General features: G+C 36.7%; 2 protein-coding genes across 3 annotated transcripts in view; one reads left to right on the top strand and one right to left on the bottom strand.

Annotated features, from left to right (window-relative positions):
* LOC307119882 (xin actin-binding repeat-containing protein 1) overlaps positions 1-7635 on the top strand; it is an 8192-nt gene extending 557 nt beyond the window's left edge. The window contains exons 2-4 of one of the 2 annotated variants that reach the window (XM_079806594.1): positions 1499-1644; positions 2203-2256; positions 3165-7635. In XM_079806594.1, coding sequence (XP_079662720.1) covers positions 3165-7349 — 4185 coding nt within the window. In that variant the 5' untranslated portion in view covers positions 1499-1644; positions 2203-2256 and the 3' untranslated portion in view covers positions 7350-7635. Of the gene's footprint in view, positions 1-1498; positions 1680-2202; positions 2257-3164 lie in introns of both variants that reach the window. The other variant, XM_079806595.1, reaches the window with a different exon arrangement.
* Positions 7636-10925: 3290 nt separating this feature from the next.
* slc22a13b (solute carrier family 22 member 13b) lies at positions 10926-22966 on the bottom strand. Its single transcript, XM_079805566.1, has 10 exons — positions 22301-22966; positions 18906-19009; positions 18554-18708; positions 15518-15686; positions 15269-15389; positions 14210-14304; positions 13042-13256; positions 11647-11755; positions 11344-11553; positions 10926-11197 (listed from the first exon to the last, which is right to left on the bottom strand). Exons 1-10 carry the CDS (start codon positions 22670-22672, stop codon positions 11134-11136), a joined length of 1614 nt encoding a protein of 537 aa, XP_079661692.1. The 5' UTR covers positions 22673-22966; the 3' UTR covers positions 10926-11133.
* Between the last annotated feature and the right edge of the window lie 1494 nt (positions 22967-24460).

Raw genomic sequence — 24460 nt, forward strand, 5'->3', positions numbered from 1 at the left:
TGGAGTCATTGCGATACCTAGATCAGATGATTAGCAAGAGTGATTTAATACAGATGCACTCAACAGGTAAATTATTTACTACAGTAAAAAATAGACTGAGGTCAAATCAGATAATGAGTTTCAGTTCCTTCATGCTTTTCAGATACTAAAATACAGCCACAGATAGCAATTTTATTTTACCAGCTTGAAGCAAGACAATATTTTGCCCTTGAAATGGAACCTTCTGCTCATTCAACCAAGCTGTGTGTTGGTTCTTGGTTTTCGAGTGGAAATCCCACTGGTATCTGTGTCACAGAGAGTCAGATGTTTTCCACCCTAGTTTCTGAGCGCACTACACTGATGACTTGCATTCACAGCAGCTGTCCACATTACTGTAATGAGAGCTGACAGAGCAATAACCATCATAACATGGGAGCACACTTCATAAAATGAAGCACACTTTATATTAGCACATTTCATATTAATTTAAAAAAGCATTAATGGATGCATTGGTTGAACTGGTTGATGTCAGTTCCATTTAAAAATCAACATGTCGATCATAGGGGTTTCAACCAGAGGTCTGTGAAGATCCTACAGGGTTCAGGATATTCCATTAATGTGACCCTGGACCAAAACCAGTCATAAGTTGAGATTTATTGAGAATCTAAATTGAGATGTATTATACATCATGTGAAAGCTGAATAAATAGGCTTTCCATTGATGTGGATGTTAGGATATGGCAATATTTGGCCAAGATAATACAATTTGAAAATCTGGAATCTGAGAGTGCAAAAATATCTAAATATTGAGAAAATTGCCTTTAAAGTTGTCCAAATGAAGTCCTTAGCAAGGCATATTACTACTACTTATACATTTTTTATATATTTACGGTAGGAAATTTACTAATATCTTTATGGAAAAGGATCTTTACTTAATATCCAAATGATTTTTGGCATAATTTTGACCCATACAATGTATTGTTGGTTCTTGCCACAAATATACCCGTGCGACTTATGACTGGTTTTGTGGTCCAGGGTCACAAATGTGATACATTAACAAGCTTAAGAAATAAAAACGGTTATAATGTTTGGTTATGAATATTAGAATCATTATACATTGTCATTGAGGGAAAATGTTATTGTTACAGTATTTGGGAGTCCTTATGTTTGCTGAAAGTCTAGATAAAGGGGTCTCTGGGTGTGAATCAATCAATAAATTATAGTAATTTATCATAATGTACAGTTAAATCTAAAAGCCCTACTAAAAGCTTGCTGGGTCACAGATAAAGTCTCTCACAAAGAATATGCCTGACCAATCACATGACTGCTCACCTCCCACTAAAAGACAAACTTTTAAGAAATCTCATATCTGACAGTTCAGAATGTCTGTTTTGCCCTCTAATGTGTGCATCTGGTTGTAAAAGCACAGACGTTGACCTTGATTTCATTCAGGAAATTTGGAGTCAAGGTTTGAGTCACAATAACCATATGGTGATTCTGATCTTTCTGCTGTGTTACAGAGGATAAAAGAAGGTCAGTTGCAGATTTCAGAGACAACTCGGCTCTCTACGGACTGGAGAATCCCTCTATTTCAGTCAAAGCATTGTCTGCACTATATTTGTCAAAAGTGGCAGCTGCAGAACCAGCAGGAAACCTCTTGAAACCAGTTAGTACTTGTAGCTACTTTTGGGGCCAGACAGGGTAAGGCAGCAAGAAAAAGCTGCTAAATGAACTGCTTGCTTTCAGTTGATCGGTGTTTAGCTAAAAGATCAAGGAACATATATAATTTTCCAAAAATAACTTTGGAAAACCTCTATGTAGTGTTTTTAATATGCTTTAAGACAAACCATGTGAAAATTCAGAAGTCAACACCATTACTAAGTATTTTCTTCTCAACCCTCATCCTTCCCTTGCACTTTGTAACAAATCCTTCAAAATGACCCGAAGCCCTACAATTATACTAATTATTTTTCTTTGTCCAGAAACCTTATTTTATTTCATTTTGATAATATTTTTTACATTTAATGCAATTTTTGTAGTCTTTTTATTCTATTTACCTTTAAATTACTAGATTTTATCAATACATTTAAGTACATTCTTCACATTCTTTCAACTTCAACGCAAAATTACTCACAATTTCATGCATAACCCTTTTAATTCAGCTCAAAATATCTTACATTGGGTGTCACACGCTAGTAATTTCCTTGATTTTTGTTTGTTCTAGGACCAGGACCTTCTAGGACCTTCTCCAACTGGAAAAAGGCCAATAGCAAACAAGGTAAGGGAAAATAGTTTCAAAGATACTTTAATCCAGTGATAAAACTCTTTTTGGCATTTTTATTTGATTTAAAGTAAACTAACCCCTGATGTGAACTCTAGAATAAATTCTAAAATTGTGTTTAAATGTGTTTTATTCTAAATTAAGTGCATAATATCATGTTTTGCTTATTCCTGAAGTAAAATTGTTTGCTTGTTTAGTGCTCTTAAACATTAGCAATATTTGAAGACTTCAGATACAAGTCTGTCTGACATTTTTTCTTTTAAAAGAGCCTTTTTATGTTTTTAATTGTACTCTTATCAGTGACATTTTAATAAATAAGGCATTTCAATAACTGACTAATAACCTTTTCATTGCCATCAAAGTGAAATCACTGAACCTAAACATAGGAACTTGATAAAAATGCTAAATTAAAAGAAAATTGTCAGACAGACTAAGAAGTTTTTGCTTCTGAAGTCTTCATTTGTAGTTTGTGTCTTTCTGTAATTGCATACTCAGTAAATAACAAAGTGTGGTAGAGAATCCTTTTCATCTAGGGTCTGAAAATAACAACATAGGAAGTTGAATTTGCTGTGTTTGATTAACTACTCATTTGCAGGACAGAACATATAATTATTCTGGGTGTCTTTGTCGGTCTCATAATCACCAGTCTCGTAATCACAATACTAACATGAATGATAATGCTCTCAACTGCCTGTATTCAGACAGCTGAAATAAATAACCGTTAGTAACATTAGGCACAAAACGCTGGTTTTCTTTGGCATGCGGTTTGGCTTCCTTACAGTTCAGCAGGTATGTTTATCTTCTTAACCATTTATGTTTGCTCAACATTAATCATAATCATTTGAAATAATAGGTTAATATATTAGCTACAATAATCTAATGTGGTTGTCCTTTTTTACTCTAAGATGGCCGAAGGTGCACAAAACAGCCTTGCATTTGCACCTGAATCAGATCCACCAACTCATCATCTGGAAACCAGTGTTGATGAACATGAGCGAGCCTTTACTTCACCACCCCCTACACAAGAAGCAATGTCCATTCTGCACCAACGCAGGCAGAAATGCGAGCTTAGACGGCTGCTAAAACACACTTACCCTGAGTTGAAAAATGTAGACAGTTTAGTAGAGAAGGAGATGGCTGATATTCTTAACATCGACCCAGTCACTGGATACCAGAGTGAGGTCCAGTCTAGGCGTTGGCTGTTTGAGAACCATGAAATCAATTCAGTGGATTTCCACGACCAAAAACTACAGATGAAAAAGGAGTTTCAAGAGGGCGACATCAAGAGAACCCCTTGCTTGTTTGAACAACCTACATCTAACTTCCTCAACGAAGAAAACAAACCCCAACTCAACGAATCAGAGGAAGGGACATCAGAGCAAAGCATCAGAGTGGATGTGAAAGCCACACGCAGAATGTTCGAAACTCAATCAATGGATATTCTGAAAGAAAGACAAAGCCCCTGTCAAAGGAGAAACGTTGTTTCTGAGGAGGAAAGTGGATCGGACCAGAAACCAAAGAACGATTCTGAAACGGATGGAAAACAAACGTCAAACATTCACCATAACAGTCTAACCACTGATTTCATAGGTACAACTGAGGTATTTGTAGGTATATCTACAGCCAAACAGGTCTTTGAAACAATATTACATGACAAGGAGAACATCTCACCCACAAATAGCCAAGAGGAAGAACTGATGAAGGCAAATGTAAAAAATAGAGCTCAGATGTTTGAATCAACTCCCCTTGATAAGATCAATCAGCAAACCAAGGAAGAATCAGAAACCATCCTTGAGAGCATGCAGGAAACTCTAGTTTCTTTGTGCAACTTCAGTATCATGAATTCTGATGGAACCATCCTTGAAACGAACGAAATTGGTCATATCAAGAAAGCAAGATATCACGTTATACAAGAAGATACAAGACCAGAAATTGAGGATGAGGAGATAGTGACTGGGAGCATAAAGAGCATCATGCTTCAGATGCTAGCAGGAACAAGCCTCAACCCAACTGTGACCTTCCTAAAAGAGGACAGTCAGGGCAATGTGGAGATTCAGAAAGTAGATGTTCCCACTCACCAACTTCCGTTCACTCAAGATAAAGAGTGCAGGACTGCCAATGTGGTGCAGATCACTGAGGATCTACTCAGTCAAGAGAAGTCCATGAGGAAAGGAGTTTTAATACAAGATGGTACTACAGGATCGAGAGAGATAACAGTTTATGTTCTATTTATCCACAGTGAAGACAGTACAGGGGTGAAGGAATTGGGGAAAACTGAGCATAGACCCATTCCCTCAAGTCTAAAGATCGATTCAGAGTCTGAAAAGGGTGATCTCAAGACAGATATTAGTTCGTCAGAAAGTTCTTCAGTAGATACAAACAAAATCAGTAATGTGCAGCTGTGCCAGAGCTGCATTGAGAAAGGAGAGCTTGATCATCTAAAATGGCAGGAAACATCAGATGTAGATATAGATGTGTCTACTGGGGAATCAGAAAAAACAAGTGAGATTATACCAGGTAATGTTAACAATATCAAAGCCCGTTTTACTAACAATATAGATAATTTAATGCAGTCAGAAGAAAACAAGCCCAAAGTGTCACCTACAGAACGTTTGATAAATAATGAGAATAACACAGAAGAATCAAACCAGGCTGAAATTTGCACTAACAATGGGGGCATGCTGAAAAATGAAAGAATTCTCCAAGATCACGATATCATGGATGATGGAGCTGTTCTTCAAGCGGAGCTGGTTGATGTAGTGGAAGATGATGAGTTAGTGAATCTGCAAACAGCCATTATGAATCTTCATCAGGCCACAATGGAGGCAAAAGCTCTTCAGCAGAGTGTACAAGCAAAACTTGATTCCCATACCAACCAAACCCAACAAATCTGTGACCTTGGTTCAGTAAACCATGATTTTACACATGTGAAGAACAATGATAATGTAAGTGCGAAAGAAGAGCTCTCACAGTTCTCCGAAACTCAAAAGGAAGATGAAAGTAAGGAGGATGTTATGAGGGGTGGCGTACAGGCAGCTCTTGATTCCTTGGGGAAGTCCAACTTTAATGTCTCAAAGGGTGATTTTAAAGCTGCAATGATTTATAGAAACTCTGCAAAAGGATATGCAGGACACAAAAAGACAGATGTAGAGCAGTCAAGTGATAGGACTAAAGAACATAAGCCATCAACATCTTCTCCTGCACCACTAGCTGAACAGGAGGCTTCAAAATCACTTACTGAGGGAACTGATAAAACCCTTTGTGAAAGGCAGTTTGAAAACAAACCAGTGACTTCTTCTCCCTCTCATGTCTCTGTAGACACACCTGTTAAAAATCGTAAAACTCCTATTGGACCTAAGCCCGCTATCCCACCTAAACCAGATCATTTAAAAATGAAGTCAAACCCTCTTGGTACTGAAACTGATGCATACCGTCTCAACAAATGCCAAGTCCCTGCTTCAAAACCCCCAACTGAGCAGATTAAAGAACCTTCAACTCCCAAACCAAGCCCGGACCCAGCATCTCATGAAGATGTACTCTGCACAAGTGTACAAAATGCTGATGCCAATGAACCTGAGCCTAGTGATACATCAATGAGCAACACTGAAAGTCCTGAAAACACAAAGCTAAATGGCATACAGGTTGTTGAAGAAACTCTAAAGAGCACCTCAGAAAGCATCGTCAGGGAATCTTCCACAGGATTTCATGGCACTCTTCAAAACTTTGGGGTGAAGCAGAGTGGTTCAGTGCCCCCTGTGAAACCTAAAAGAATCAAAATGGCAAAAGAAAATCTGAAGAACACTACAGACAATGTCAACTCCGCCATTTTGGAAACTGAGACAGCACAGGAAATCAATCCTTCTCCTCACAACAATGACTCCCCAGGTGAGACCTGCAAGATAGATAGCAACAACCGTGAAGAAAGACAAGATAAAAGTGATGATCAACAAGTGAGTGGAGTGGTCAGACGGAAAAAGAAAATGAGAGGAGAGACTGAGGACGAACGAAGGCAGAGACTCTCGATACACATGGATGAAATCATGAAAGGAAATGTGCCGGCTGTCATGGAGATCTTCGACAAGCTGAAAAAGCAAGAGGAACTGAAAAACATACTCTCCAAAGTAGAGGAAATCGAAGAAGACACCAACCAAGTAGACGTGAGCTCGCTTAGAAACATTTTCGAGAGCGTACCGGATTGGATTGTGCCTCGGGAGAAAAAAATCAAGCCGAAAATAGTCCCGTCGGAACACCAAGGAGCACCAAGTGAACCTGAGGTGATGTCCTCCATGGAGGTCGCTTTTGGGGACCTCGAGAAAGCTGGTGCTGACATCATTCGTTTAAAAGACCAAACGCTTGCGAGACTCATGGATATAGAGGAGGCCATTAAAAAGGCTCTTTACTCAGTATCGACTCTGAAATCTGACTCTGACATTGTAGGACTCTCTGGTCTCTTCAGGGAGTCAATGGTGGCTGTACACGGTTCCCCTCCCTCAGGTAATATCAGGAAAATCAGCATTGGGTCAAGCAAATCACCAAAAGCTCAAAACAAGATTGGAAGGGGTGTTTCTGAACAGTCAACGGCACAAAAAAAGCCAGAGCTTTTTATTCCCGCAACCAAACAGAGATCAACCTCACCGGCGTCTCCTTCGTTCATTTCCATTCAGTCTGCAGCGAGGAAGCCTTCGGAGTTGCCATCACCTCAGATCAGTCCCCTGAAAGCAGAACCAAAAGAAGAGGCCAAGCCCCAGTGCTGCTGTAGTGTGCCTTCAGACCGCAGGCAGTGTTCTGTCACAAAGGGGGCGTCCTCCAGCCCACCGAATCCACAGCGGAAGGTCAGTGTGCTGGAAGTGAAAACGATGCCTGAGGTAGAGAAAGTAATCGGAACAAAAACCATCAGAGAGAACTACGAGAGGATGGACTACTTCGGCAACAAGTTCTACTCCTCGAAAACCTCCACGGTTGTGACAACCCAACCTGAAACAAGGACAACTTCTAGAAAGCTCACAGTGAGCAGTCCAGCCACATCTGAAATTGTCACATACCCAAGAATCAACACACCTTTTATTAGAGAGGACCATCCCCCGCTGTAAATGTGGGAAATTTATTTCAGTTTTTGTTGTTACATAAATGAAAGATCTAATAATGTAACAGCCAATCTATTTAAATGGAACACATTTTTGTACTGATTTGCTTGGTCATCTTTCGTAGGTTACCTCACTATTCCTATGTACCTGTGTTAGTATTGATAATTGTTAGTATTTAAGTTTCTTTTTTGTGAATTCATGTTTTTTAAACTGTTATTTCCTTAGGTTGCAGTCATGCAGAAAACATGTTCTGATATTTCTGCCATATTTGTCAATAAAATTACTAGAAACATGTCATGGCACAATTTTATTAAACAGGTTTTCTCATGTTTAAAAATTAAAACCGAAACCAAAATAGTCACACAACAATTCATAACTATTTTGAGTTGTTGCAAATTTATTTGAATTGGTAGAACTGTACTTTTTCAGACGATTTGCTCTCGTCCCAATGAGGGGTAGGTTTAGGGATGGATCTTCACACATTTTTCATACAAATTGACATTGGCATTTTCAAAATTAAATTACACACTTGAAAAATAGATTAATTGTCTCATGAGATTTGTTTGACTGAAACACAGTGATCTACAGAAATATTTTCCAAACTGGAAACATTATTTAGTCTTGAACAAACCTTTTAAAATGCGTAGCAGATCATATTTCATATCGATTTCATATATGTTCAAATATGATTATAAATGAAAATATATTAATCAATGTTTTCAACAACCAACACTTCTATTGAAATGCTTTATATTTTCTTTTTTTAAATCTATTTAACTGTTTAAATGTATATTAAATAACGATCTGTTAAGCATTCTAATAAGTAATTATGTTTTGGGTTTTTTTCTTTACATATTTGACATATTTAAACACCTGATAAAGCTCAATGAGGGTGCTCAACTACCAAAAAATATATAATAATTTGTAAAAATGTAAGAAAACGTTGGCACACCACAGTTCCAAAAACAGAACAAATATTTATTTCATGTTCTCGCCACAAGTAGGTGAGACTTAACAAATTTCTTCACCTGTGGTGAGAATATTAAATACATATTTTTCTATTTTTTTTAGAGCTGTGCCAATTTTTCCTTTCTTTTTAAATCTTTAAGGAGAAAAATCCCATGCTGCATAATAAACACAAGCAACCTAATAGCTCAAGTGAATTAAAAGCCAACTTCTGACCCCAAGTTGTATGGTACAGTGGTGTGTTAACCCTTTTCTGTGACTGCAGTTTCAGCCAGCAGCTCAGGAAACATGCTCAGCCTGTCTGAAACCAGTTTATCCAATGGAAAGAATGGCAGCTGATAAACTAATTTTTCACAAAACCTGTTTCTGCTGCAAGCACTGCAAAAAGAAACTGAGGTAAGAATATTTCTGATAATGAACATCACTGAAATAATTAAAACACATTAGATCTACAATTCTACATTAGCGAAATCACTTTGTTACCATTATGCAACTAACTAGACCATAAATCGCAGCAAATCATTCATTAGGAAGTGCTGAAGTTGCAGTTCTTCACCAGGCTTTAGACTTTGCCTCTTAAGCTGTTATCCTACTTTGCTGACATTGCAGCTGTTGCTTAAAACTGTTAATCTACAAATATGCACCATATTAATGTGGGTTTAGATCATAAGCAATGAATATACTAAAAGATGTTTTGCTTGGTTTTAGCCTTCAAAGCTATGCACCGCTCTACGGGGAATTCTACTGTGTTTTCCACTATCAGCAGCTTTTCAGAAGGAAGGGCAACTATGACGAGGGCTTCGGCCGTCAACAACATAAAGACCGTTGGCTACAGAGGAATGGCATTGACATCATTTAGAGCCACTGAACAATATATGGGCTGTAACCTTGACACAGCAGATGGTCTAATGTAGGCAAATACGATTTTCTGTTCTTTTGGCCACTGTGCATCAACACATTTAAATCAAATAAGGATTTAACATGATTTCACAAAGCTGTTTATATCTATAAATCAGTATAGTTCCTTATATTATAAAATGTTTATGTTGTTATGTTTGAGACCTTGATGATAGTGTGTTTTATGACATCAGTCTAAAGATCAATACAATAGTGGTAATACAAAATATTTTACATACTGGCTGATGTATCAATCATTTTAAAACAAATGTGCCAAACACATGCATGTCTGGGATAAAAATCAAATATGAGTATTTGTATATAGTTTTTAGATGCTGTTTCACTATATGAATTACTGAACTTTAAATAAATGATTAAATTCTGTCTTTATTAACCCCTTAATTGTCTGCGCTCTTTTTTTGATCGCCTTTTTTCGTATCATATATTTGAGTAATTATCATAAATTAGGTATCATTCGAAAGCTTGAGAACTCAAAATTCACCCAGTGAAAACCGTTTTGAAATCAGCCGTTGTGTTACCATGGAAACGGTACTCTAAATTCTTCTACCGGGCTCCTCCCCTTAGTGGGCGGTGTCATGTTTCATATTACAAAATGTATTTTAAAGGGTTAGTTCACCCAAAAATGAAAATTCTGTCATTAATTACTTACCCTCATGTCGTTTGACACCCGTAAGACCTCCGTTCATCTTCGGAACAGAAATGAAGATATTTTAGTTTAAATCTGATGGCTCTGAAAGGCCTCCATTGGCACAATGGCACTTTACACTCTCAAGACCCTTAAAAGGTACTAAAGACGTCGTTACAAAGTCCATCTCACTACAGTGGTTCTAAAATAACTTTATGAATCGGCAATAATATTTTTTGTGCGCAAAAAAACCCTAAATAACGACTTACATAGTGATGACGATTTCAAAACAAGGCATCATGAAGCTTCGAAGCATTATGAATCAGCGAGTCGATTCAGCGGTTTGAATCGCCAAATTTCAGCAGTTTGGCGGTTTGACACGCGATCCGAATCATGAATCGACTCGCTGATTCATAACGCTTTGAAGCGTTTTAAGGGGCTTGAGAGTGAACCGTGCCATTGTGCAAATCATTTCTGTTCCGAAGATGAACGGAGGTCTTACGGGTGTCGAACGACATGAGGGTAAGTAATTAATGACAGAATTTTCATTTTTGGGTGAACTAACCCTTTAACTAATCAAAATCTTTTCTAATCTTGACAAAACACATATCGTCTGAAAGGTTTGAGTCTCAAGGTTCCATATTTGGTGACTGTTTTGTGATGGAAGTGATATTTGGATAGAAATTTACAGGAAAATGCAGGAATGTGTGACACCCAGTGGCTATTTTTGGTATAGCACCTAAACAAAAATCAATTCAAATACTTCAATTTTTGTGATATCAACTTCAAATTTGGTTAGACATATGGCTTTGATTTTATAGTAAATTTAGAGTAATTTTTTTGTTAAATATATATTTTATATAAAATAAAAAATATTTAGTACAGTATTTTTCATTTACAGTAAATTTAAACTTCCATAACCTTTTCATACTTTCATATTTTGAAATGCTTTCTTGAATTACAGCCCTTTAAATTTGGATATTCTCAAAAAGGGGGGTGACAGTTGAGAGGTTAATGACTTTCTAGCTTTTCTGTAGCATCAGTCTGAAAAGTACGGAGGAAAAAACACTCCTGCATGGGTGCAATCTTTAATAAATCAGATTTTTACTATCTTTCGAAATGAAATGATGAAAAAGTACAAATTCATTTTTATCAATAAAACTTTACAAACATGATACTTGCAACATGAAAAGTAAACACACCTCTATTTGTCTTATTTTACTCATCCTCACTTACTGAATAAATCTATTAAAACTTCATTTTTAAATAGCAGTATAAATCTCATAATTTTGTGCTCCTGGGGTCCATTTCCAGTCCGTTTTCAATACTGGCTTTCTTTGATTCCCTGTGAATGAAAAATAAAAAGATAAAAAATCTATTAATTTTGTATTAACTTCTATGCATCAAAAGTTAAGTGCTTTTTACATGATTTATTATTGCAAGAGATCATGCTTCGATGAGTGAAATGTCACTGATATAAGGAATACTCACATGCTGTCATTCACGGGAACGTCAGTGTGGTCCTGTAGTTCGGTGTTTAGTGTTTCTGGGAGCAGGAAGGTCAGGGCTCCTCCCACAAAAGGAAGAGAGCCGTATATGACCATTGGAATGGCAGGATGATACACGTCCAACAAGCCAATCAGAGGAGCTAGAATACCAGCGACACGCGCACACATGGAGTTCAGTCCCACTCCATTTTGCCTAGACAATTGAGTTTAAGAATGAGAACTCGTTTAGAACGTAGAACTGAAAATAGTGAGTGTTCATGCGGGTTTCTCTCTTTTACATACATACCTCACGACCGTTGGGTACAGCTCAGCAGTGTACACATAAACTATGGTGAAAGAGGCAGCGAGGGAGAACTTCCCAATCACTGCGATCACAGTCACAATCACGGGATACGCTGAGGGGAAAAAAAGAGTTGAAATTAATCAGTATAACCGTGATTAATGACCATTTAAGCAGCTTTTGTCATTTGAATTTTCCAACCCAGTCTCATGAAAACTCCTCATGACAAGAATTTTATGATTTGGTGAATTAGTTGCACATTCGGTAGCTTTATTTTACAGTCCTGTTTCTCATGTACATACTATGTACTTATTACAGTAATTACAATAACTGGGAAGGTACTAATTCTGAACCTACCCTTAAACCTAACCGTAACCCATGTAGTTAGTTACCTTATATTACCCATATTTTCCCAGTAAGCACCCAATAAGTAAGTACATGTAAGTACACATACTGTAAAATATAATGCAACCGCAAATTCAAATTAATTCGTACAATCTCATTAATACATTTTTATATAATCTACTCACAGCCTCCTGAGGCTTAGGGTGTGGACTTTCATGGTGATGTTTTGCCTGAAAATTGTACGTTTTCATAATCAGATCATATACTACTAGTACAACTACAAATCAAGAGTATAACCGTGCCACACTGATTTTCTATGTCAGATTTAATGAACATAAGTAGTTTTTGTTCTTTCAAATTTTTTCCAACACAGTCTCATGACAATTCCTAAGGATTTTATGGTTTTGTGAATTTGTTGTGAATTCACATGAATTAGTACGATCTCATTTTTTGTGCTTTGCTTGATCTGCAACAACAACAACAAAAAAAAGAATAGGAAGTATCATTGGTATGTCAGCGACCAAATTATTGATTTTGAAGATGTTGAAAATGACAGTTTTGAGAATATGTTTGAGATGGCGAATATGAGCCAGATGCTGAATATACTGGGAAATGATCTATGAACGAGGACAGTGATGATGGTATAAAACATCTGTTCAAACTGAACCCTTCCAAGCTCCAAAAGGTAAAATATGCTTTATTTTACTCTTCTGTAATTGTTACTCTAATATAATGAGAGTTTTATAGTATTGCGACAGGCAGAGATCCATCCGTGTTAGATATAGATCAGGGTCGCTAAAGACCCAAATATGTAATAATGATTGCAGAATCATTCATGCATTTAAGGGTTAAAACTTTTTTTTTTTCTTTAAAAAAAGCTTAAGTGTCCAAATGTTTTTTGGGGACACTGTATGTGGAATGATCATTCTAAATAAATAATTATATTTTCAAGTGTTAGATGGCAAAACACACCTCACACATTTTCGGGGACAATTTTTGACCCCAAATAGGCCAAAATCCTCCTTCTTCTATGATTATAAAATAAGACTCGCTCACCCACTGGTATAGCAGGAATAATCAGACAAGCGGTGCCTCCAAGAAGCAGAACAACACTCTGGCAGATCCTCCTTCCAAAGCGCTGAATGAGAGGAAAGCAGGACAGCCGGGCAGGAAGCTCTGCAAAGCCAAAGATGAGTTGAGTCAGGTAAATGTCCAGGCCGAAGTTCCCCACGTTCAAGCTGACGCCATAGTAAACCAAGCTTGTCACAAACCTACAATAACATAAATAAACATGATATTCAGATGGGGTTTTTTTAATCATGATGGGGGTGTTTTTACAGCTTGATTTTGTTCCAAATCAGTCTTTATGCTCAGTGATAATGCTTTATTATTAAGATTTTTATCATACTATCCCTATCATACACCCAGCGCAATGCGGCGCCATGCGCAAAGTAAGTGTTTTTTTATAGTTTCAGCCTGACGCAGTTATCATTTTCACGTCCAGCGCCACATTGTTTAAATAGCAAATGCACTCACGCCCATCTGTTCGCTCATGGGCGTGCTGGTCTGAAAACTGAAACCTGGTCTAAAGTCAATAGCGCAGTATTTATGGGAAGTCATTTTGTATTATTTAAAGGGCGCGTTAGTAACAACGCATGCACACCCTGCTTATTACACACACAGGCTAGTAGTACACAAACATTTTTAAATACAAAAAATAAAAGGATTCCTCTCTGGAGAATCGTCCAGTCTTTCTACTCGCAAATTTCCACCATGAAAATAGCGAATCCGCCATGGTGCAAGCGCAACTGGCTTTTAAAGGGAATGGGAGATGAGACTCTGGTTGGTTCATGGCACGTTATGCCTAAAACACACCCATGACTCATTAAGAGACTAGGTACAACCCTTTTGGACCATGCGCCTGGCGAGCCGACCGTTTTTTTTCCGTCGATAAACTAGCAAAAGTGGATTCGGACACGCCCTAAGTGCACCTGCGCCATGCGCTTCAGACCATTAAAATAGGACCCAGGTGCGTCCCAATTTGCATACTTATGCACTATTCTATGACATTCTATGAAAAAGAACACTTTAAATAGCCGGATGATGCACTTAATTAACTGTTAATTAAAAATCCATTCATTCATTAAAAGTGTGGAATGTTGGACACTTCGTGGACTCAGACACAGAGTCTGATGTTGAATGAGGAAATGCTGTCATAACTCACCACATATAGCACAAGATGAGAGCTCTCTTTCTCAGGTAATCCACTCGGAACAGGTCTAGCATGGAGCCTTTTTGGACTGTGTTCTCTGCTTCCATCTGATAATGCATCATTTCATGTTAATTCATCATTTTCCATACCTTTATTTAAGCAGGAAAAATTCACTGAGATTAAAAATCTCTTTTACAGGAGTGTCCTGGCCAAGAAAAGCAGCCCGAATTATAATAATAAGTGAAAAGGAAAGTTGCTTTCAGTTCAGACAGCTGAAACATGCTCAAGCATACTAGGCTTAAAGGAACAATCCACAGTTTTTTTCCAACTCCCCTAGAGTTAAACAGTTGAGTTTTACCGTTTTCAAACCCATCCAGCCGATCTCCGGGTTTGGCGGTAGCACTTTTAGCATAGCTTAGCATAGACCATTGAATCTGATTAGACCGTTAGCATCTCGCTCCAAAATGACCAAAGAGTTTCGATATTTTTTCTATTTAAAACTACTTTAATCTTCAACATAACCAACGTGACAACCTGCTTGTACAGAGGGCGCTGGGGACTATTTTCAGGTGCTGCGTAATATCACTGCGCGGCTGCACTCATGGTACAGCTCAAAGTTCCTTGATTATTACGCAGGAATGAGAGAATGGTTCCTAGCCATATCGGCCTAGAAAAAATCACAACTTTTTATTTTCCGTCGGTCTTAGTACAAGAAGTAACTACAGAAGAGTCAAGTTTTAAATAGGAAAAATATCAAAACTCTTTGGTCATTTTTGAGCGAGATGCTAACGGTCTAATCAGATTCAATGGTCTATGCTAAGCTATGCTAAAAGTGCTACCGCCAAACCCGGAGATCGGCTGGATGGGTTTGAAAACGGTAAAACTCAACTGTTTAACTGTTGAGCTGGAAAATGAGCCTATTTTCAAAAATAGTGGCGTGTTCCTTTAAGCCTTGTCTGTGAAACCAGGCATGTATGTTTTAGAAGGCAAATGGGAGTGAATACAATCTTTTTATCAGCTCTTTTCTTAGATCAGAAAAGGCTTGGCTATCCACAAAGAGAAAACGGTCACCTTGTCGAGCAGATCTTCAGGCACCTTCCTGCCATTGATTCGGGCTGCTTTCAGAATCTCTTTCTTGGCTCTTTCTTGCTTGCCCTGAGTCAGAAGCCATCGGGCAGACTCAGGGAGTATCCTGCCAAAAACATTGAAAATGATTAGAAAAAAAAAGAAAAGAAAAATATATATTTTATATGCATGTCATGTGACCGACATCAGAAAACATATGCAAATGCAAAATCCCTGATTTGGAATAACTCTAACCAGTAATAGACGAAGAAAAGCCCAACTGGCGCGGACAGAACCAGCTGTAAAATCCTCCAGTTTCGGATCCCAAAGGCCACGCCAGACAGCAACATAAGGCCAACGGCATAAAAGCAGTGCGACAATATGGTGAAAAGGGCGCGCTTGGCTGAACCGCACCACTCAGTACCTAAAACATGTTTGAGATACAATGAAAAAATTATAAAGTAATAATCATCTGCTGAGATCTCAACAGGTTCTATATGCATTTTGATTTCTGTTGTTACAGGACATTTGTTTAAAGAGCACCTATCATGGCATTTAAAATGTTCCAAATATTGTTTTAGAAGTCCCCAACAACAGTTTTGCATGCATGCAATGACAAAAAAGACTTTAGTTTTCTTATAATATGCATTTATTTTTACCTGTTTTGACAGCGATTCTCAAATGATTCCTTTAGTGATTCACTTTTCAAAACCCCGCCTTTACGTGACGCTAATCTGTGGTGATTGGTCCGATGACCCAGTCAGTTGTGATTGGTATAGTCTGTGCAGATATTTTCGGAAACGGAACGCCCATCAAAGTCTTATAGTGACAGTAATTTGTTAATATGTGTCAGGAGTTATGAATATGAAAACCGCGTCTGTAATTTGATTGTAATATGAGCCTCAGCTGATATCATTCATAAAAAAAACTCCTCTATTCTCCTCATGAAGACTCGCGACAAATCAACATCCCTCAGGGCTTTTAGTTCAAAAGTGTGCAGATGAGGAGATATATTGATAGATTCTCATATGTCTGTGTCAAATTTCTAAACAGAGGAGTATTTTTTATTCAATACTTTCTCAAAATGCGCAGATATAGCCTAATCATGAGCGATTGAGTCTCTTATGTGTTGTTTTCAATTCATACTGGCAGCCGGAGGGCGCTCTGTGCACATATAGTCCATGTACAGACAGACGAAGAAGAACCATGTGCCATAATAGAAGTCCATAATAAAAGCTTCCTGAGATCGCGAAACATACATTTGACGACTAATAAACACTCAATCGCGACGATGTATGGTTTGTCTTCAAGCCACTTAGTCTTCAAATGCTCATCCTTGGGCAGATGAAAAAAGTTTGCTTTTGAGGTGCACTTCAGAACACAGCGTCTCGTCGCCATGATGTTTTCTAGTTTTCACTGGCGTCTTGGAGCGCAATAAGTGGGCGTATCGTATTCAAATAACTTGACAAGTTGACGTCATCTAGTCAGAGAAAAAGCTTCGGTCTTCTAACGATTATTAAAAATGACTCAGAGTCGACTCTTACTTTTGAAAGAAAATAACTATATATACGGTGCACTGTCATATTTCAAACTATACAGGATGTTTTTGTTCACTTAGATCTATGTTACACACTACATGAAAGGTACATTTCAAAATTCCATGATAGGTGCTCTTTAAAGTCAGCAGGAAATAGAAGTTGCAATTTGTGATGTGTGTATATATATACAGTGAGGAAAATAAGTATTTCAACACCCTGCTATTTTGCAAGTTCTCCCACTTAGAAATCATGGAGGGGTCTGAAATTGTAATCGTAGGTGCATGTTCACTGTGAGAGACATAATCTAAAAAAAAAAATCCAGAAATCACAATGTATGATTTTTTAACTATTTATTTGTATTATACAGCTGCAAATAAGTATTTGAACACCTGAGAAAATCAATGTTAATATTTGGTACAGTAGCCTTTGCTTGCAATTACAGAGGTCAAATGTTTCCTGTAGTTTTTCACCAGGTTTGCACACACTGCAGGATTTTGGCCCACTCCTCCACACAGATCTTCTCTAGATCAGTCAGGTTCCTGTCACTGAGAAACACGGAGTTTGAGCTCCAAACACGTTTAGTGGAATTATGACCAAAAAGTTATATTTTGGTCTCATCTGACCACATGACTTTCTCCCATGACTCCTCTGGATCATCCAAATGGTCATTGGCAAACTTAAGACGGGCCTGGACCATGACGTCTTAGTGTATTACCAACAGTAACCTTGGAAACGGTGGTCCCAGCTCTTTTCAGGTCATTGACCAGCTCCTCCCGTGTAGTTCTGGGCTGATTTCTCACCTTTCTTAGGATCACTGAGACCCCACGAGGTGAGATCTTGCATGGAGCCCCAGTCCGAGGGATATTGACAGTCATGTTTAGCTTCTTCCATTTTCTAATGATCGCTCCAACAGTGGACCTTTTTTCACCAAGCTGCTTGGTAATTTCCCCGTAGCCCTTTCCAGCCTTGTGGAGGTGTACAATTTTGTCTCTAGTGTCTTTGGACAGCTCTTTGGTCTTGGCCATGTTAGTAGTTGGATTCTTACTGATTGTATGGGGTGGACAGGTGTCTTTATGCAGCTAACGACCTCAAACAGGTGCATCTAATTTAGGATAATAAATGGAGTGGAGGTGGACATTTTAAAGGCAGACTAACAGGTCTTTGAGTCTTTGATCTTTGAATTCTAGCTGATAGACAGGTGTTCAAATACTTATTTGCAGCTGTATCATAAAAATAAATAGTTAAAAAATCATAAATTGTGATTTCTGAATTTCTTTTTATAGATTATGTCTCTCACAGTGGACATGCACCTACGATGACAATTTCAGACCCCTCCATGATTACTAAGTGGGGTGTTCAAATACTTATTTTCCTCACTGTATATATATCCTAGTGAAATAGTTTCTTGGTAGGGTAAGATTTGGTTTTGTCCATCGGGAATTGATTGGATGGTTGTGGTTTGCTATTGCTGTGATCTCATGTGAGTGACAGGTTGACCCGCCCTTGCTGCAAAAAACATGTCATCAGAGAAGAGAAGAGATGTCGTTGCAACGGGGAGGGGGGAGTCATTTTTTGATTAAAGATTACGAGAGCACATGAATTAAAAAATAATGATGTGCAAGGATAAATTATTCATAATAAATACTGCAAAAATGTAATTCATGGTGACTTTAAAGCATAGATGTAAATCAGGTTTCTATGAAATTTCAGACTTTTGAAATGTACTGGTATTAAAAGGAGCCACAGGTGTTACCCAGAACAAACGTGTTAATAGAGATCCCTGATACTGTAGCGCCGACCACAAAGCGGAGGGCTATGTAGACATAGATGTTGGGGGCAAATGCTACTCCCACCCCAAACAGAAACTGCAGGAACAAGGAAAGCAGTGTGACAAACCGCCGTCCATACCTGTGACGAGAAAACAAGTTAACACTACAGTTATGAAAGCACTCAAATTACTTATTTGGCACAGAAAAGTAGCCCTTCATTACTGATGGGTTTTTAAAACAAAATTAATAATTTGTATGTTTTGGAAAAACTCCAATCATAAAAAAAATAATCATGTGTTTTATATCATTCTTATGTTGATTGTACTCTACACATACTTGTCTGCCATTGGCCCAAACAATAGGGCTCCAATAAGAAGACCAGCCATGTAGATGGACTGAGATGCCTCATTATAAATCTTATTTTCACACACCAGGTCAAACTATGATAAGATAAACAAAAAAAGAAAACATGATAAAAGACAGTAAACAAATGATGCCAATGAAAATGATATGTATTTGTTACAGTTTATAATAACTTTCAATTTGCATTTTATGCTAACAAATTAAAACAAGCTGACCCAGCTAACAGGGAACGTGTTCAGAACCTTTAGCTAACATTCTGACAACGTTCTCAAGTTATGAACAAAAAATGTTCTTTCAGTAACAGAATGTTAATTCAAAGTTATCTGGTCTTCAATGTTCTTAAAACATTAGTACAAAAACAACATTTATACATTGTTCATAGAAGGTTTTTTTTCTCAAACGTATTGGCATGACCTTCTGATAAAACTTTTTAGATTGTTTAGAATTCAAACATTCAAATGTAACATTCCTATAATGTTTACAAAATTATAAAATAGAATGTTTCCTTAATGTTCACATAATCAAAAAAAAACTAAAAACATTTAAAACATTTAAAAAACGGGACATTTTGAACGTTTAAAGATCATTTCCATAACTTAATAAATAACATTTCCATAACTTAATATGAACATTAGCAAAACGTTCTTAGTAGCCCACATATTTACCTCATATTAGCCCATCTACAAAGTGTGTGTGTTTAGCCTATATATATATACATATATATATATATATATATATATATATATATATATATATATATATATATATATATATATATATATATATATATATATATATATATATATATATATATATATATATATATATATACACACATATATATACACATATATATATATATATATATATATATATATATATATATATATATATATATATATATATATATATATATATATATATATATATATACACAGGTGCTGGTCATATAATTAGAATATCATGAAAAAGTACATTTATTTCACTAATTCCATTGAAAAAGTGAAACTTGTAAATTATATTAATTTATTACACACAGACTGATATATTTCAAATGTTTATTTCTTTTAATTTTGATGATCATAACTGACAACTAAGGAAAATCCCAAATTCAGTATCTCAGAAAATTAGAATATTGTGAAAAGGTTCAATATTGAAGACACCTGGTGCCACACTCTAATCAGCATATTAACTCAAAACACCTGCAAAGGCCTTTAAATGGTCTCTCAGTCTAGTTCTGTAGGCTACACAATCATGGGGAAGACAGCTGACTTGACAGTTGTCCAAAAGACGACCATTGACAAGACATAAAAGGTCATTGCAAAAGATCGCTGACTGTTCACAGAGCTCTGTGTCCAAGCACATTAATAGAGAGACGAAGGGAAGGAAAAGATGTGGTAGAAAAAAGTGTACACGTAATAGGGATAACCACACCCTGGAGAGGATTGTGAAACAAAACTCATTCAAAAATGTGGGGGAGATTCACAAAGAGTGGACTGCAGCTGCAGTCAGTGCTTCAAGCCCCACTACGCACAGACGTATGCAAGACATGGGTTTCAGCTGTCGCATTCCTTGTGTCAAGCCACTCTTGAACAACAGACAGCGTCAGAAGCATCTCGCCTGGGCTAAAGACAAAAAGGACTGGACTGCTGCTGAATGGTCCAAAGTTATGTTCTCTGATGAAAGTAAATTATTTTGCATTTCCTTTGGAAATCAGGGTCCCAGGGTCTGGAGGAAGAGAGGAGAGGCACACAATCCACGTTGCTTGAAGTCCAGTGTAAAGTTTCCATAGTCAGTGATGGTTTGGGGTGCCATGTCATCTGCTGGTTTTGGTCCACTGTGTTTTCTGAGGTCGCAGCCGTATACCGGAAAGTTTTAGAGCACTTCATGCTTCCTGCTGCTGACCAACTTTATGGAGATGCAGATTTCCTTTTCCAACAGGACTTGGCACCTGCACACAGTGCCAAAGCAACCAATACCTGGTTTAAGGACCATGGTATCCCTGTTTTTAATTGGCCAGCAACCTCGCCTGACCTTAACCCCATAGAAAATCTATGGGGTATTGTGAAGAGGAAGATGCGATATGCCAGACCCAACAATGCAGAAGAGCTGAAGGCCACTATCAGAGCAACCTGGGCTCTCATAACACCTGAGCAGTGCCACAGACTGATCGACTCCATGCCACGCCGCATTGCTGCAGTAATTCAGGCTAAAGGAGCCCCAACTATTGAGTGCTGTACATGCTCATACTTTTCAGTTGGCCAAGATTTCTAAAAATCCTTTCTTTGTATTGGTCTTAAGTAATATTCTAATTTTCTGAGATACTGAATGTGGGATTTTCCTTAGCTGTCAGTTATAATCATCAAAATTAAAAGAAATAAACATTTGAAATATATCAGTCTGTGTGTAATGAATGAATATAATATACAAGTTTCACTTTTTGAATGGATTTAGTGAAATAAATCAACTTTTTGATAAAATTCGAATTATATGACCAGCACCGGTGTGTATATATATATATATATATATATATATATATATATATATATATATATATATATATATATATATATATATATATATATATATATATATATATATATATATATATATATATATATATATATGATATCTTTGTTCTGTGTCGGCCACCATAGCTTCTCTAATTCGAAAGGGAGGGTTGAGCAGTGGGCAATTCGCAACCTCGCTGTTAAATTGTATACACTGAACCTTTAAAGGAGTTCAACCTAAATTTTGTATTATTTATTAATTTATTCACCCTCATTTCATTCCAAATCTTTCCTGCTCTTTTACTTAAAATAAAAGTAATGTAGACACGGTCAAAACCAAAAAAAAAAAAAAAAAAAAAGAGCTTTATTTGAGGGAAAGCCCTAAATTAAAACATTTTTCATAAATGTTGTACACTTTGTGACATAAAAGTCATTTATTTATATACGCAGACGCAGTTTGATGCACACATGCAAACTTTCTGTTAGATTCGATTTAAGCACATAGGCTACGCGTTTTCAATGATTTGGTAACCAAAAGTTAAATTACGAGGTAGAAATTGCCTTCAACCATGGCAACGTGAAATCTATCCCTGTCATCGACAAATGCCATTAGGCTACTTATTTTATTTAAACTTACAAAAAAAAATCACAGGTTTAATCATCACAAATATATCAAAACTGTAACGCATTATATGCTTAAAAATGTAACCATACAAGTTAATAATATTTATGGCCTATATAGTCAGAGAATTAAGGCTTAAAAGTTAATTTTATAAAGCAAATTAAGAAAATTCTAATAATGCACCGTAAATAATTAAATAGCCTGTTAATATATGTCGTTTAGCTACAGTAGCCTACCTCAGTTATAAGAGTGCTGCTGCCTTCTGCCTTATAAACCCATCCATGGGTACATGATGTCGTTGTGTTTATTCCATAAGCTTCAATGTCATCAAGCTCAAGCTCAACAGGTGAGAACATCTTACAGCTCTCATATTGTCCTTTAGTGTCCAGGGGGATGGTGAGGTTCAGCCTCTTCTCCTCTGTCAGGTTGGGAGCCCGGTGTAAGATCCAGCTGCTGTTGCAGTTGTGTGGGAAGCTGATGGCGGTGAAGACCTGGCCGAACATGTGGAAGGCTGTGAAGATGTTCGGGAGGCATACCGCCACCAGCAAGCGCTTCTGAAACGCCCCGAACTCGCCGACAGACGACAGGATCTGCGCGAAGTCTATCATGATCACTGTGGGCGACCATCAGCGCCGGCTCGCGCTTAAAACACCAGAGAAATTAATTTTTAAACTTGTCACAGGTTCAGCATATCTGCAAGCGCGCACTAATCTGTTACGATCAGAGATAAAGAACTGTTCACAGCGAGAAGGGAATTTAGAAGACTTTAAATAATCATAATAATAAAGTAGCCTATACCTAATACAGGCATAGCAGGTAAATAAGCTGATTCCAATTGTTAAAATGTACTGAGAGGAGTTCCTGCATTGTGTGTGTGTGTGTGTGTGTGTGCGTTTGAGTGTGGGGGACTTTGGATCATGAGGCAAATGCAGCTAAACACGAAGGCCTTTTTGCTAGGTAAGGCGGTCTTAATAGTGTGGTAATGTGTAAACTATGTGATATGCTTGTAGGGTCATGTCCAATATTTAGACAACAATACATGTGTAACAAAGTAACCACACTCTCAAGATAAAAAAATATGATGATTGTGACAAGACCAGGCTATGTGATAAAATAAGGCCAAAGAAAAATAAGGACGATCAATGACAAAACTTACTCAATATATTCAAAAACATTTTAAAAGGTAATATTTTTTTTCTTTCAAATATGAATTTCTAAGTCATGAATATCAAGACGTTTCATCACCTGAATAAAGTGTGCCTCTTAAATAAAATCACAGCCAGCAGTCTCCACTGCTTTATGTGTTTATTTTTAACTAAATCTTTTATATTCTTTAATGTTGTGATTTTTGTATGCGTATACAGCTCTGTGAGAAGCATGATATGCAAATACATTTACATACTGTATACCGTAAGCAATAAGGAGGCATTTATGCACCTTTTACGTGAATTCTTTATTGATTTTAAAGCATTTAAAAACATGCCTTAAAATTCAAAACAAGCAAAATAAAAATAAAAGTGAGAACATAAACTAAAGAAAATATTTTACTTTTAAGTTTTTTATTGCTTACAATAAACTGTCTCTGGCTTTTACTACAACACTGGTCTGCATTAAGAAGCCATGGAGATTTGTGCAGCTTTCTAAAATGCATATTACCAAGATTGGATATTATACCATATAATCATGTTGACCATATATCTGCTGCATAGCAACCTCGGTATTCAAAATTCCTTTTTTAAAGCTTATTTAATGCCTTTTCAAATGCAAGCAATTTTATTATTATTTTTCCTATTTTAAGTGGACAGCTTTGTTGTGATTGTAAAGAGGTGAAAAGAAAATACTTGTGCGGTTCTTTTACTTCCCTCCTTTTATCTTTTGAAACCTCCCAATAAAACGGGAAAATAAAGTAGGAAAAATTGTCTTAAATTATTTAATAATTAGTTGACTACTATATATATATATATATATATATATATATATATATATATATATATATATATATATATATATATATATATATATATATATATATATATATATATATATATATATATATATATATATACACACACACAAAGTTTGGGATCGGTAAGATTTTTAATGAATTTTATTGATAATAAAAAAAAGTAATATTGTGAAATATTAAACATTTTAAATAATTGTTTTCTATTTGAATATTTTACAATGTAATGTATTCCTGTGATCAAAGCTGAATTTTCAGCATCATTACTCCAGTCTTCAGTGTCACATGATCCTTTTCATAATATTTATAATATAATTATTATAATATGTTGATTTGATGCTCAAAAAACAGTTATTATTATCAACGTTGAAAGTTGTGTAGAATTTTTTTGGATTTTTTTATGAATAGAGAAAGATCAAAAAGAACAGCACTT

The sequence above is a fragment of the Gobio gobio genome (assembly GCF_949357685.1).
Source record: "Gobio gobio genome assembly, chromosome: 23".
Lineage (NCBI taxonomy): Eukaryota > Metazoa > Chordata > Actinopteri > Cypriniformes > Gobionidae > Gobio > Gobio gobio.